The sequence below is a fragment of the Anthonomus grandis genome (assembly GCF_022605725.1).
Source record: "Anthonomus grandis grandis chromosome 1 unlocalized genomic scaffold, icAntGran1.3 Chromosome59, whole genome shotgun sequence".
In the NCBI taxonomy this organism is placed as follows: domain Eukaryota; kingdom Metazoa; phylum Arthropoda; class Insecta; order Coleoptera; family Curculionidae; genus Anthonomus; species Anthonomus grandis.
In genome coordinates, this window is record NW_026088432.1 from 17007 (window position 1) to 31919 (window position 14913).

Sequence of the window (14913 nt, forward strand, 5' to 3'; positions counted from 1 at the left end):
TAGCCATGTTTAATAAAAATTTATTGTTTTTCTCTATGTAAAATCACGTTTTTAAACAAAAATTCACTTCACAAATATTTAATTACCACCATACAAAATCAGATTGCCATTATCTTAAAACAGTTAATTAGGATTTATCTCACTGTTGTATTCAGGTATCGATATGTTGAATATGAGGGCTTTAAATCGAAACTTTTTTACGTAGCGTCGAGTGTGCCACAGGGCTCGAACCTGGGTCCGCTCCTGTTTAGTTTTTTTATAAATGTCTTGATTGAGTCACTCACTTGTCATAGGCTGACTTTTTCCGATGATTTGAAGCTATATTTAAATATATATGGTTTGGAGGATTGTGTTTCTTCAGAGCTGCCTAAATACATTGGAGGTATCGTGCGCTGTTAACAGGTTAGGCTTGAATGCTGATAAATGTATGTGTGGTCAGTTACTCTAGATCAAAAACACCCTTAAATTTTAATTACTTTATTAATGATTCTATTTTGAGTAGACTAGAGCAAATTACTGATCTTGGTATCACCTTTGACTCTGAATTTACATTCGTTCAACACTTCAACAACATAGTCAAGTCAGACCTGAGCAGGTTGGGTTCATAATTAGAAGTTCTCAGAGTTTTACTTTGGAATCTACATTAAGACTGCTTTTCTGTTGCTTTGCGAGATCAAAACTGGAGTTTTGCTGCATTATATGGAACCCGCTCTATCAGAATCATGTTCGTCTCTTTGAATCTGTTCAGCGTAGATTTAAAGTTTTTGGCCTTCAGACAGGATGGCATACATCCAGTTAGAGGGTTTGATCATCGGCAACTATTGGAACGCTTCAATCTACATCCATTACATCTCAGAAGAATGATGTTCTCTGTAAAATTCCTGCATGGGTTACTGAATGGATTCATTGATAGTCATGTACTTCTTTCTGGTGTACGTTTCATGTTGCCTAGGCTTAATGCTAGACATCCCCTAACATTCTTTCTGCCAAGGCCTCATACTAACATCCTGTTCAAATCGCCACTATATACAATATGCGCTATATTTAATCGGATCTGTCACATGTGCGATATAAATTTCTCTCCGGTTCATGTGATTGTCGATATCTTGGTGGATCATTACTCTTGGGATTGAGACCCATGTGTTTAAGTTATAGTTAGTAGGTATATTGCAGTTAATTTAATTTAATTTTGTTGAATATGTGAATATCTTGTTAAACTTTTATAATTGGGTTTTTATATCATATTAATAGTTATTTGTTCTAATTTTTTGGATAAGTTTTGAGATTGTGACTTTACTTTTTTTATTTTCTTTTCATTCTTTTAGGTTTGTTTGTGTGTGTGTTTTTTTTAAACTATATTTTTCATTATTTTGCAACTGTTTCCTGTTATTGGTCAAGTTGCCTGTTGGAAATAAAGGCTTATTATTATTATATCTTCTAATTTAATATTTTCTTGAATAAATAACTTTATTAAACTATTTTTTTGTCTTGTCATTGCATTCTGAATCCTGCTGATTCTAACATTTTCGTCAATAATAGTTTAAAGTAATAATAGAAATATCAAATTTTTAGATTATTAGAATTATCAGTTATACTGTAATGGTATCTCGTTGTTATACTGTAATGGTAAATTAACTATTCTCGATAATTTTTTACCTTCGCCCTGAAATTTCGTTATTGTATGTTTTATAATAAACAAGATATAGAGGATTTTATAAAATACACTTTTTTTTCGCTGTATTTCCGTTGCTAGTCCGAGTTCAAACAAGTAGATGACAGATTATTTATAGGCACTTGATTGTTCAAGTTTTTTTATAGTTTGGTCCACCCTATATACTTATTTGAAGTAAATCTGTAATTTATTTCAAACTACAGTTCTTTTTTAGTATATCTTGGGAAATTAATAGTTTGATTCTTATATACTTGGAAATATATTTACAAAATAGTTATTATTTAAGGCTTTAAAAATTAACTGAAAAAAAACTCAAAATCTACAGTAACGTGAATTTTTATGGCTTATAAGGGCATTATTACACGTAATATGTCAACATCTATAAAATCATTAAAAATTAGAATTTTCATCAGTTTTTCTTTTGTTCCTTTTACTTGTATGTACAGCTTGTTGCTTGTCTGCCGATGCCTTTACAGATAAAACATGTAACCAATAAAAATTCACGATACTGTAGTTTTTGAGTTTTAATTTTTCAAGAATAGTCTATAAATGTCATTGGTGATATATGAGCAGAATCGACTTACGAACCCCAAATACCAAAAATGGTGTGATAAAAGATTCTTACCTGAAAGCATTGTGATTTCCGAAATCCTCAAATTGAATTAAGGTATCTTGGCCATAACGTTTCACAACTGCCTCCATAAATTCGTCAAGAAAGTCGTCATATAATTTTCCCGTCACACGCTTCTGTCGTAGACCTACATATAAAGGATCTTCAAGTAGAGTCTGAAAATAAATACAAGCTTCATTGTGTAAATTCCAAGATAATAAAAGTTAGAAAGACTATGTCTCTCTAGTAAGTGTTTTTCTTTATAGACTTGACTTCCTAAGACTGCTAAAAAATCATAGGCGTCAAAGGAGCCTCCTGTATTTTAAATTTCTTTCGGGTTTGCAATGCCTTGAATACGGCAAATGTTGGAAATTGAAAAACTCACTAATGTGTACCGAAAAACTAAATACTACGATAATAAAATTGATCAATGTAAAAGTGATAGACGCAACATGTGAAGGACAGTTTACCAAGAAATAACAAACAATCTAATGATTATATGGAGGTTGATTTAGATACATACAGGGTGTTACAGAATAAGATGCTGATTCTTAAGGGTTCAAATAAAGATATGTCCTAAACTCCTTAGCTTTTGAGCTACAGAGTGTTGAAAGTTGTCAAATTTGGGAAACCCTGTATGGAATTTTTTTTTAACTATTTAATGTTAAAACACCACTGGACTTCTATAACTAGAGTTGTTATACTGTAATGGTAAAATAATGTACCATTTTTTTTCTTAAGATTTTAACACTTTGTAGCTCAAAAGTGAAAGAAAAGGTTTAGGACATAGCTTTAGACATAACACCGCCGAGTGGTTTTTTCTTAAAAATCTTTAAAATTCAGTTATAAAGAGTAAAATTCGATAATCACGTGTCATGTTCTCGAAACTTGTGCAAAACCCGCATGGTTGAGTTATATCTTTTTATCTATTTTATGATAAAAAGGTTTTTGTCCTTCCACGGTTTTTTTTGTACTATGCAAGAATTTTGAGACTGGAATGTTAACCTTACCTCAACTGATTTTTCGTCAACGTGTTGACTGATCCTGGATCACTGTTCGCTGACAGCTACACCCTGGTTTAGCTCATGTACCTGACTAAAACTCAGCTACACTTTTTTGTGTATGTTATGGTCTGAGGATGCTCTAGTCGGGCGAAACATGTAACCTTTGTCGTTGTTTCATTCTCACTCTCATTTTGGTTTTTTTTTGCTAATTTTACTTAATTTTAGTTAACCTAAGTTTTCTTTAAAGTTTAAGATATTTAATAATTAGTTCGGTAATACTTTGTTTATGTTGGTTTATTTACATTCATTTTGCATATAAAAGTTCACCCGATATAATACACTTGTTTCTTGGTAAATTGTTAATATTTAAACTCGACCTATCTTACATTTCTTTACTCTCTTACTCCAAATGTCCCTTCCATAAAACCTTGCTCTTTTATCCTACATTACCTTATGGACCCCTCGGGGCGAGAGGAGTGAGCTATTTGACCGAAGTCATCCGCCAAAAACTTAAAATACGGAACATGTGTGCGATACCGAAAAGCAGTAGTACTACAGCAATCATTGGATCGGTACCTAAATCTCATGCGTTATAATACTGAAGTTCATCACGTCTTTGTCGATTTAATGAAAGCTGATTGGGGTGTTCCTTATATCAACATCCTTTACGTCATTTATTACGTTAGGGTAAGTCGAGTCATTTTTTTCCTTTCACGCTAAATTGTGTCTATTTTATTTTGCTCATTACATAATCATTAAGGTTGGGCATGGAGAACAGAAGGATCACCTTATTTCAGTGTGTCTGGAGCAGCGTCCCTATTTTTTTACAGTCTGGCCTTGATAACTTGATAAATAATTAAGATTGAAATAACCTTGATTTAATTAATTAAACATACAGGGTGATTCAAAAGTAAGCGGCATCCTTTCAGGGGCGTAATCCTTGTATGAAAATAAGGCAAAAAGTTCATATTAATATGGGTCCGAAATTGCTTCCTAAGGGAGCTACGCCCCTTTGAATAGGACCCCTTGAAGACAATTTTTTCTCTATAACTTTAAAACCCTTCAGAATTAAATTTTAAAAATTGGTGTACTGCATAAACATTTTGTTGTGAATAAGATTCTAAATTCAAATTTTTTAAATTTTATTCAGGTGCGTCACATGCGGGGGTTGGTAAGGGTAAAAACATCCCTTTTTCTTTTACTCTTTAGGTTATTGTGATTTTGTTTGTCTTATACGTAAAAAAGGTACTCTTAGTTCAATTCGATAGAGCGTACCATTTACGAGAAAAGCGACTTTGAAAATGTTCTGATTGCGTATGTTTATTGATGAAAATTAATTCGCATTACGATCGACAAAAAAGACACTTTTTACTCACATTTTATTTAACAATTTATAGAAAGTGTTTAAAATTATTACCATTCGCGTCACGGCAAGCTCTTAATCTTTTTATTAAATTATGGTGCACACATGGTAGAATTCTTGGATTGTTTTTAATTGTCTGAAATCCTTCCTCTATTCTTTGCCTGAGAACATCAATATTGGGTATAGGGCGGTAATAAACTAGTTGTTTTAGGGGTCCCCATAAATAAAAATCAAAAGGGTTTAGGTCAGGAGACCGTGGTGGCCATGGCACTGGACCCCCACGACCTATCCAGCGGTTTTGATAGGCATTATTTAAATGTTCTCTAGCGAGAATGCTAAAATGTGGGGGAGCACCATCGTGCATAAACCACATTTGTGCTCGTAATTGAAGTGGTAGATTTTCTAATATTTGTGGTAATTCATTCTGTAAAAAAATTGTGTAAATTTGTCCATTAAGTCGTTGCGGCATAAATACAGGTCCTTTTAAATGCCCATCGATTATTCCCGCCTACACATTTAAACTAAACTGCTGCTGATGTGCCTTCTGTACCGTCGCATGGGGATTCTCATCCGTCCATAGGTGGTTGTTGTGGAAATTGAAAATTCCGTTTCTTGTGAAGCCGGCCTCGTTAGTAAATAAAATTTTCTTCTCAAAATTTTCAAAAGCAACGCGGTTTTCTTCTAGCCAATTACAGAAGTGTACCGGGTTGTCTTTTATATTTAGACAAAGCCTAGCTCGGTTATTATACGAGGTGGAAAAAAAGTTTTATATAAAAGTTATAGGGTTTACCTTAAATCGCCAGGAAATGTTATGAAATATAATACAGGGGTATCGCAAAGTTAATAAAAAATACACAGTTAATTTTTTTTAATGGAACTTGTATATTTTTACATTACATAAAAGACATTTTTTTTCTGATTTCAAAAATATATAATATGTTAATATTTGGTTTAGCCGTTTTCCCAATATTTATCTTTAAAAAATTAAAAAATAAAACAACTGTTTACCCGAATCCCCGTTGCTATGGTGTTTATCGGTAACAATAAAATAAATAAATAAATATTTATTATTTAAAAATAAATAAAATGTTATTTGTTGGGCTGTCACTGTCAATGTTTCTGCTATTTCTTTTGAATATGGGTTATACCGAAGAAGAAAAGTTTGAAATTATGAGGTTGTTTTACAAAAACAACAATAACGTTGCTCGAGCGCAAGCTGAATATCACCGTATTCATCCCGAAATGAGAGTTCCTGCTAGGTCCACTTTTTATTACACTGAAAGGAGTATGAGAAACCACAAAAATCTACAAAGAAAAAAGCGAACAGTTTTAGCTAACGCGGATGAAGAACTACAAATTTTATTATATTTTCAAGGTAAAAAGTTATTTTATATTTAAGAGCCTTATAAGAATTATAATTTATGCTTTGATTTTTGTAGCAAAAACCATATTTATCAACCGTAGATGCTAGTAGACACTTTCAATGCTCTAGATCTAAGATTCAAAGAGTTCTTCAGAAATATGGATATCATCCTTACAAATTGATGCCAGTACAAAAATTAACAAATAATGAATAACAAAGGATGAAGCTGTATTTACAACAGCAGGGATGTATAATAGAAAAAATACTCACATGTGGGCACCAGCAAATCCTCAGGCATACGTCGAAATAAAAAAACAGGGCAGAATGTCATTAAATGTGTGGTGTGGTATCCTTAGAAACCAAATAATTGGACCCATTATATTTCAAGGATCTTTGACTGGAAATAGGTATTTGCGGTTTCTAGAAAATGAGATTGAAGCTTTATTAGAAGAAATACCTTTAAGAGAATATACCAATATTATATGGCATCAAGATGGCGCCCCGCCTCATAACTTTAGGCCAGTAAGGATTTTTTTAAATAATCGTTTTATTCAGTGGATTGGAACCCATGGTACCATTAACTGGCCATCAAACAGCCCTGATTTGACTCCTCTAGATAGTTTTTTATGGGGGTATCTTAAAAATGAAGTTTATAAGAAAAGAAGTGAAAATTTGGAGAATTAAGGGAAAAAATTCAAAGAAGTATAAACTCCTTAAATGAAGAACACCCTGAATATATTTCAAATGCTCTGTTAAAACTGGACAAAGATTATAGAAACTGCGTTGAAAATAATGGCGGCCATATACAACATTTGTAAATATTTAAAGAAACAAGGCTCAAAGGTTTTTTTTTTCAAAATACCAAATTTTTTTAAAAATGATTAATTAAATATTAACATTTTATATATTTTTGAAATTAGAAAAAAAATGTCTTTCATTTAAAGTAAAAATATACAAGGGGTTCCATTTAAAAAAAATTAACTTTGTTACAGGTTAAAATTGGCATTTTATACTCTTTATTAAAAGCACTGATTATAGTTATATTTTCAAAATAGATATTTTACAAATATTAATGATTGGTACTAGTAATGCCCTCCCTGTAATAGCCTCCCAAGTAACCCATAGTTCTGTTCTCTAGCCATTTCAAATTACAGTATTCTTTTTTTAAGGACACATTTAGTTTTGTACATTTCAGCTTCATATTGTACTGGTTGTTAATGAAATTTTATTTATACTCTTATAAAACCCGGTTCTGGACTAAAGAAATATTTTAGAATCTAAATTATATCCCATATTGCTTATTCCATACTTTATTTAATTATTTTATAACGAATAATGATTAATTGGGCATGTACAATTATTGTGTATGTTGTACTGTTCATAGTACAATATCTGATTTTGGCTTGACCATACCAGATATGCTGGTTGATTTTACTCGGACTGACCTATCTAATTTTTGTCTCTTTTTATCTAATGTAAATATTAGTTTTCTTGGAAGATAGCAAGAAGTTGCTGGTCTAGGCAAAATCGAAATTGATTGTCATAGTGACACATATTTTCATTGCCAACTTCCTTGGGCCACAAATTTTGTTATTTATTTTTTATAAAAGGTTTTATGGTACTTATAAAAAAAGTTAAGTTATTTTGTTATATATTTCGATTGGCAATACACTTTGTGCGTGATTGCTTAAATACGGGTTTGACCTCTGCGGTCGTTCCTTTTTCCCAGACCGCCGTCATGAAGTGAAGAGTGCTTTAGTTCTTTTTGAAATTCGTGTGAATTTTACCCATATGGGGATATAATTGACTAAATGTGGTGATAGTAAATCAACTTTTTGGGCGTAATGCTGTAATTTGTTGTTTTGTTGAATTTACTGGCCTTTATGGCGATTTAAAACCTAATAATTTTTCACGTGCCCTCGAACATCGGCAAAATAGCGGTTCTGATTGGCATTGGCAGGGGACAATTTAATTAGCAAAGCTACATAACATGGATTTTGGATGGATTTTTTTTGTACGGACCTGATTTCTTCATGCCACATGGTACTTTCGTTTTGGGGTTATGTACTCTACTGGCTCTAATCTAGAAGGAGATTTTAAGCAACTGTGAGCTAACGTCTAACCTAGACCACTACCAGAGCTTGGCGTATTGTGAAGTGGAAGAGGTGAAGCTTGGAAGCCTGCAGTTTTTCTTGACTGGGAATTGGATGTCTGGGAGAGTATCGAATCTGAAGTAGTCTGCTGTGTGTGGAGCTAAGTGACACAACATAACATTTTTTTTTATTCACTTATTCTATTTTTATTATCACAACTTTTATCTTTTTGAGTTGAGATACATATATGACTTTACAATCTGAGCGGGGTGAAGCCGAATTGTGGTGGTTAGGGGATGTAATTATTTTTCTCATTCAAAGGCTGGATATATTTATATTATTCTGATAATCCAAAGACCCACCAGGTTCGACTGTACTTTGTCTCAAAAGTTTATTTAAAATTTTATTGACATTATTTAATCTATGCTATTTTATTATTGAATATTACTGATAAGAGTACATATATATGTGACAAGTGACTCCTGTGAGGTAAGACGCAGCCGGCTTCGTAGTACTACGAGTATATACTTGGGCTATATTATTTATTTTCAGATTACTCCTAAGATGTCAAATTTTCTCAGATTAGCTAGTAAATATTAGAGTAAACTAATATAAAGGGTAATTTTGATTGGGGAAGCTTCAACAGTTAGGGTTGACATTTTTTTTTTTTGCTTAGGTCAATGTCCGTGGCGGGATATACCGGGCCATGTAAATTATTAGTTTAAATTGAATTGAAGCTTCATTCCCCAAAAGGTTTGGGGGTAACATAATTTATTTTATTTTGACAACCACACTTTGATTGTGTATTTTTTTTGTGTGATGTTGTGGTTCCTTGTTACCAACTTAAATAATTATTCCTCTTAATGATAAATAACATAACATAATTCTCTGTGATAATCAAGACTTAAATAAATTGTTATTTTCTGTTGTTAATTTGTTTTTCACTTGAGTTGAGTAGGTTGGAATATCATAGGTAATTTGGAAACAATAGTGTATACTGATTTGACTTTGATTTTGTTTTCCAAGTTTCGTTTTGAACTTGCCTAAATAAATTTTGATAAATATTGGGCGTCCTTTGGGATTATATAAAATCCAAAACTTGGTGGCGCCATACTGATTTTGACATTTAGTTGGGTAACTCTTGGGTAGTTACTACCTAAGAAATTTTGGTTCCTTTGGTTGAGAAAGAAGCTAGAACCCACATCGGCTTGAGCTAGCAGCATTGTGAAGGATTCCTTCTCTGGGCGTTTCAGGTAAGAGGGGTTAAGTTCCTCCGGGCATCAAACAACTTTTGGAGACCCTCTTAAGGCCATAAACCTTTCACTATTTTTAGTACTTCTTTTCTTTTGATTACCTATTCATTCATCGCTTCACCATCATTCCATTTTATTGCACTTTAGAAAAAAATATATAACAACTTTGTGTTTTTTATTAACTTTGCGATACCCCTGTATTATATTTCATAACATTTCCTGGCGATTTAAGGTAAACCCTATAACTTTTATATCAAACTTTTTTTTCCACCTCGTATAGTAACCGAGCCATGCTCTGTCTAAATATAAAAGACAACCCTGTACACGAGGAAGGAAATCTCGCTCTTCCAAAGCCTGAACCCGTTGAATATGATAAGGGTAGAGTAGCATAACGTGCAAAATTCTCCATACGGTTGACTGAGAGACCCTTCTTGATTTGCGATGATGCGAGTGCTCAAAGATGGATCTTCTTCAATACGATCTAGCACGCGTTCTTCTAATGCTAGGGTTCTGGCATTTATTGGTCGCCCAACAACTTCCTGTCTTTGAAATGTTCCTTAAGCAAAATTTAAATAGATATTATGCGATATTACTCACATTTTTGAATTTACCTGTTTCCCTTAAATTACGATCTACTCTTGCGAAAACCGTACGGTGTGGCACTCGTCGATTAGGAAATGCCTCATGATACAATCGTCTTGCTTCAACACAATTACCAAATGCTCTTCCAAACATAATGTGAATATCAGCTTGTTCTTGATACGTAAAATCCATGTTTGCTTTTTAAACTTAGAAACACAAAGTACCAAACTCAACAAAGGCAATGCCCTTCTTATTAATAATAAATAGTAATTTGTAAAACACTCTATGAAACTAATTTTACTTTGACAAAGTAAATTGTATTTTACAATGACATTTATCAGTCATTTAAATGCCAAAAACCAAAAAACAACCGCCAACTTCGTTTTAAATGCGTATCCAGTAAATTTATTATGTATTAAACATACGCAATCAGAAAATTTTCAAAGTCGATTTTCTCGTAAATGGTACGCTCTATCGAATTGAACTAAGAGTGCCTTTTTTACGTATAAGACTCTAAAATTTTATAATTTTCAAACAAATCACAATAACCTGAAGAGTAAAAGAAAAAGGGATGTTTTTACCCTTACCAACCCCCGCATGTGACGCACCTGAATAAAATTTAAAAAAAACTAAACTTTTTGCCTTATTTTCATACAAGGATTACGCCCCTGAAAGGATGCCGCTTACTTTTGAATCACCCTGTATATTATAAACAGGCCCGAAACAGTCGTTTTATTAAATGTTTCTGTGATGCTGTAGATTTTGTGTTTTTGCCTTTTATAAAAACATATGACCAGCATCTTTGGGAAAACAGATGAATTTTTCGAGTTTCATACTTAACCTTCTTATGACATTATTTTATACGTCCTAATATTTAATGTAAAACAATTCTGATTACTAGTTACTCAATATTTTGACCTTATTATCTTTCTCCTTGTATAATATAGTTAAAATACAGTATCTATTTAATCTTTGGCCAAAGACAATCGATATTATGCGGTATAAAACGAAGTAAAAAAGGGTTTCAATGCATTTTTAATTTGGTTCTTACTTCACAATCAGAAGAGTCATTTCATATTTTGTGTACATATTTAATTGAGAATTTTTATAATAAACCTGATACAAAAGCGTTGTTCTATTCAAAATATCTTTTCAGTACATAAGAACAGTTAAATAGTGAGTTAATGTTTCTCAATTCAAGTGGCTCTAAACAATTAAAAGGTATTGTAATTTAAATTGAGTGGCACCTAATTTAGTTTTGATTTATGGCAATGTGGTAAGTATTTATCAACCTATAACCAAAGGCATACCAATATAGAGCTGCCGTTCGCTGTGTAGCAATATTTATCTTATTTTCTTATAATATCTTATTATATACATACAAATAAAAAGAAAATACTTATGTTATGTTAAACGTTAGGAAATACATTTTTTCTTGTTGCACGAAAAACCATATTTTATTTACCTGGTTGTTTGTTCCTACATCAAGCACTATAGGAAGACATTCGTGAGGCTTGATACCGGCAAGGGCGGTATACAAGGCGAGTTTTCCCACAGGAATTCCCATACCACAGGCACCCAAATCGCCAAGGCCCAAAATACGCTCTCCATCGGTTACTACTATTGCTTTTACGTTTGGTTCAGGCCTAAAAATGCAACTAAATATTTTATACCGTTTAAACAACAGATATTATCATTATTATTTTAGCATATTTATAACGTAATTTGGAAAACTACGAACACGGTTTCCAAAACGTGCTTATCAAACGCATTTTTCTTTCAATTCACATAGATAGTAAATAGTACAGTCAATCTGTAATTTTTTTTTTTTTAAAACTATCCAAGTCGCTAATTTTTTTGAGGGTCGATTCTATTTCCGAAGAAAAGCTTAAGTCCTCGGAATTGAGAGTCTCACCCCCCCCCCCCCTTTTTTTTTGGGAAACTCTAAAAGTTTTTCAAATCGATTTTCCAGCTAAACAGCAAGTCATACAGAAAAACTTATTGAACATAAAATGTAGAGCTTTTTGTGCTCTACAATTCATCTCATGGGCCCAAAGCTGTAGAACCAAAATTCGAAAAGTTAGAGGGCGCCAAAGTCACCAAAAATTACTTTTTTCATTTTTTCACTGAGAAACAATTTTTTTTTACTATCGCAAGGATTGCAAAAATTTAGAGGACAAAAATACCTACAAAATGCATGTCTTAGTTTTTTTTTCGATTTACCGTTTTCGAGATACAAGGATTAAAATGTCGTGTAGCTGCTCGCTGGACCGCTGTCCCCCTTTCCACTCCCACTCTCCCCGCATCAACTCTCCTCCATCAGCTGATCCGGCAGTGGTTAATTTACAGCTTTGACGTAAACTTCAAAAAAAAATTTAAAAATTCAATGCGTGGACGAAATGTCGTGTCGAGTGGTCGCAGGCGACCATAAACGATGTTTCAAGATAAATATTCACATTCAGGTAAGTGTTCAAATAAATATATAGTAATATGTTAATGATGGAATAGCAGTAAAAAAGTGGGGAATGGAATTTTGCAAAAGTATTGCTATCAACATGTACTATGCAATTATTCAGTAATCAATTATCATTACATGCATTACGCAACCATAATTATTGAGGCACGTCACTTTCACAACTGCAACGCCCTCTGCTTTTGTTGTAATTGGTGCTCCGTAAACCATGTACCAATTTCTCTTATCCCTTTCTACTAAATTACTTCAATTATTCATTTTGTGCAAGTTAAAGAACATTTAATCTATGCAAATTTCATTTTCGTGGACTTACAGCGCCATCTGCATGGCTTTTTTCAATTTGTCAAGAAGGGTAAAAGAAATTTTGTTCAGGTTCTACTTTAATTTCATGATGCGCAAACGTTAGGCGACGAAAAACAGCTTTCGCCAAACATCTGAGGCAGGCTACATACACGAAAGTAAACATTTCGGTATTAAATGCATTATATCTCAAAAACGGTAAATCGAAAAAAAAAGTAAGACATGCATTTTGTAGGTATTTTTGTCCTCTACATTTTTGCAATCCACTCTCACGAGATGTGTAAAAAAAATGTTTCTCAGTGAAAAAATGAAAAAAGTCATTTTTGGTGACTTTGGCGCCCTCTAACTTTTCGAATTCTGGTTCTACAGCTTTGGGCACATGAGATGAATTGTAGAGCACAAAAAGCTCTACATTTTATGTCCAATAAGTTTTTCTGTATGACTCGCTGTTTAGCCGGAAAATCGATTTGAAAAACTTTTTGAGTTTCCCAAAAAAAAAAGGGGGGAGGGATTGACTCTCAGTTCCGAGGACTTAAGCTTTTCTTCGGGAATACAATCGACCCTCAAAAAATTAGCGACTTGGATAGTTTTTAAAAGTTCTGGCCTTTTTTAATTACAGATTGACTGTACTAAAAGGGACTCTTAAATACCAAGGTTCGTTGGTCGTAATAAATATAAGTAATAAACTTATTAACAGAATTTTCCAAGTTTACAACAATACATTTTATATGAAACTATTGCTAATAAGATTTATAATCTATGTTAGTAAATAAATTAATTTTTGGACATACAATAATGTCCCTGTTACTGGACTTCATAAGTGATAAAATGTGAACAGTTCTGAAATTAAAGCAAAATGTTAAGTAAATTAAATTATTTTTTTTTTTTGACAGATGGTTAAATTTTTCTTATGGAACACCCTATATTTGACCTCATAATTAAAAAGAGCCGAATTTTCTGATTCCAAATATATATCGTTTAGCTACTTTTAATTAAACCGTTTTGAAAATATATTTATTAGAAAACGAATGATTAAGAAGGCATATTTATTTATTTTGCTGTTTGAAGATAAATGAGTTAAATAAAAACAATAAAACGTCAAGATTTAATATTTATTAAGCGATATTTAGTTTTTTTTTTGACAAAAATACATTATTTTAATAATTGTTTAAATTTAAATTAAATCCAAATAATTATAACTGCTCTATATAACCACCACCATTATTAATATATTTTATAATAACCTTGTTCAATTTTTTGTATCGTATTATACAATTATCGTATTGTACAATGTATAATTGTCTATGATTTTGGTTAATATAATTTATAGTAAAATTATTTGTTTCCTAGTAAATGTCAAACAATAACAATGCACCACCTAACAAGATCTTCAATATTTAATTTTTTTTAAAGTTTGGAGCCCGATATTTCCAAAACGGTTTAGTAGTTAAATAATATATATTTGAAATCAGAAAATTTCTCTCTTTTTAACTATGAAGTCATATACAGGGTGTTCCATGAGAAAAAACTAATCATCTGTCACAATTTGACATTTCTAAAGAGGAAACATTTTGACATCGTATTCAACAAATTTTAAGTAAAACCCCAAAAGATTTGTAAAAAAAAATATTTTTTTACTTTTCACTTAGCCCCTGTGGAGGGGTGATCAATATATCGCGTATGATTCTGTACACTGTGTCCCATTTTGGATGAGACTGCAGGGTATCTCTGTCATTTTTTAAGATAGAGCTTTGCGGTTTTCGCGACCCTGTATCACTTTTTTGTAAAACTTTTAAAGCCACAAACAGAAATATTCTAACTACTTTTGTTCCTGAAATACAGGGTGAAAACGAAAATGTTCATTTTTGGAGATGTTATTATTTCTCAGGCCCTGTATAAGATAGAATAAAAATGAAAACTGCTTATAATAGATATTTTTACATAAAAATCAGTGGCGTATTTAATTTTTTTTTCCCAATGCACTGTTTTTAAGATTGGGCACAAACTTGGTATTTTTTAAATGGAACACCCTGTATATTTTAACGTCAAATTTTTGCATTTTTTTTTCTGAATACATTGATGTATCACAACCTATTCTTTAGTAAATTTTAGCTTCAAAAATCAGAAAAATCCATATTTATTTTTGTTTTTAATAGTAGGCCATGAATTCTTACACACATGCATACTCTCACGAGATGTG

The 14913-nt window shown here is 32.2% G+C and overlaps 1 protein-coding gene across 1 annotated transcript in view; it reads right to left on the reverse strand.

Moving 5' to 3' along the window:
* Nucleotides 1-2291: 2291 nt before the first annotated feature.
* Nucleotides 2292-14913, reverse strand: part of LOC126749467 (NADP-dependent malic enzyme-like) — a 55361-nt gene continuing 42739 nt past the window's right edge. The window contains exons 4-5 of the mRNA XM_050459158.1: nt 11406-11586; nt 2292-2458 (exon numbers count right to left, since the gene is read on the reverse strand). Coding sequence (XP_050315115.1) covers nt 2294-2458; nt 11406-11586 — 346 coding nt within the window. The 3' untranslated portion in view covers nt 2292-2293. The remainder of the gene's footprint in view (nt 2459-11405; nt 11587-14913) is intronic.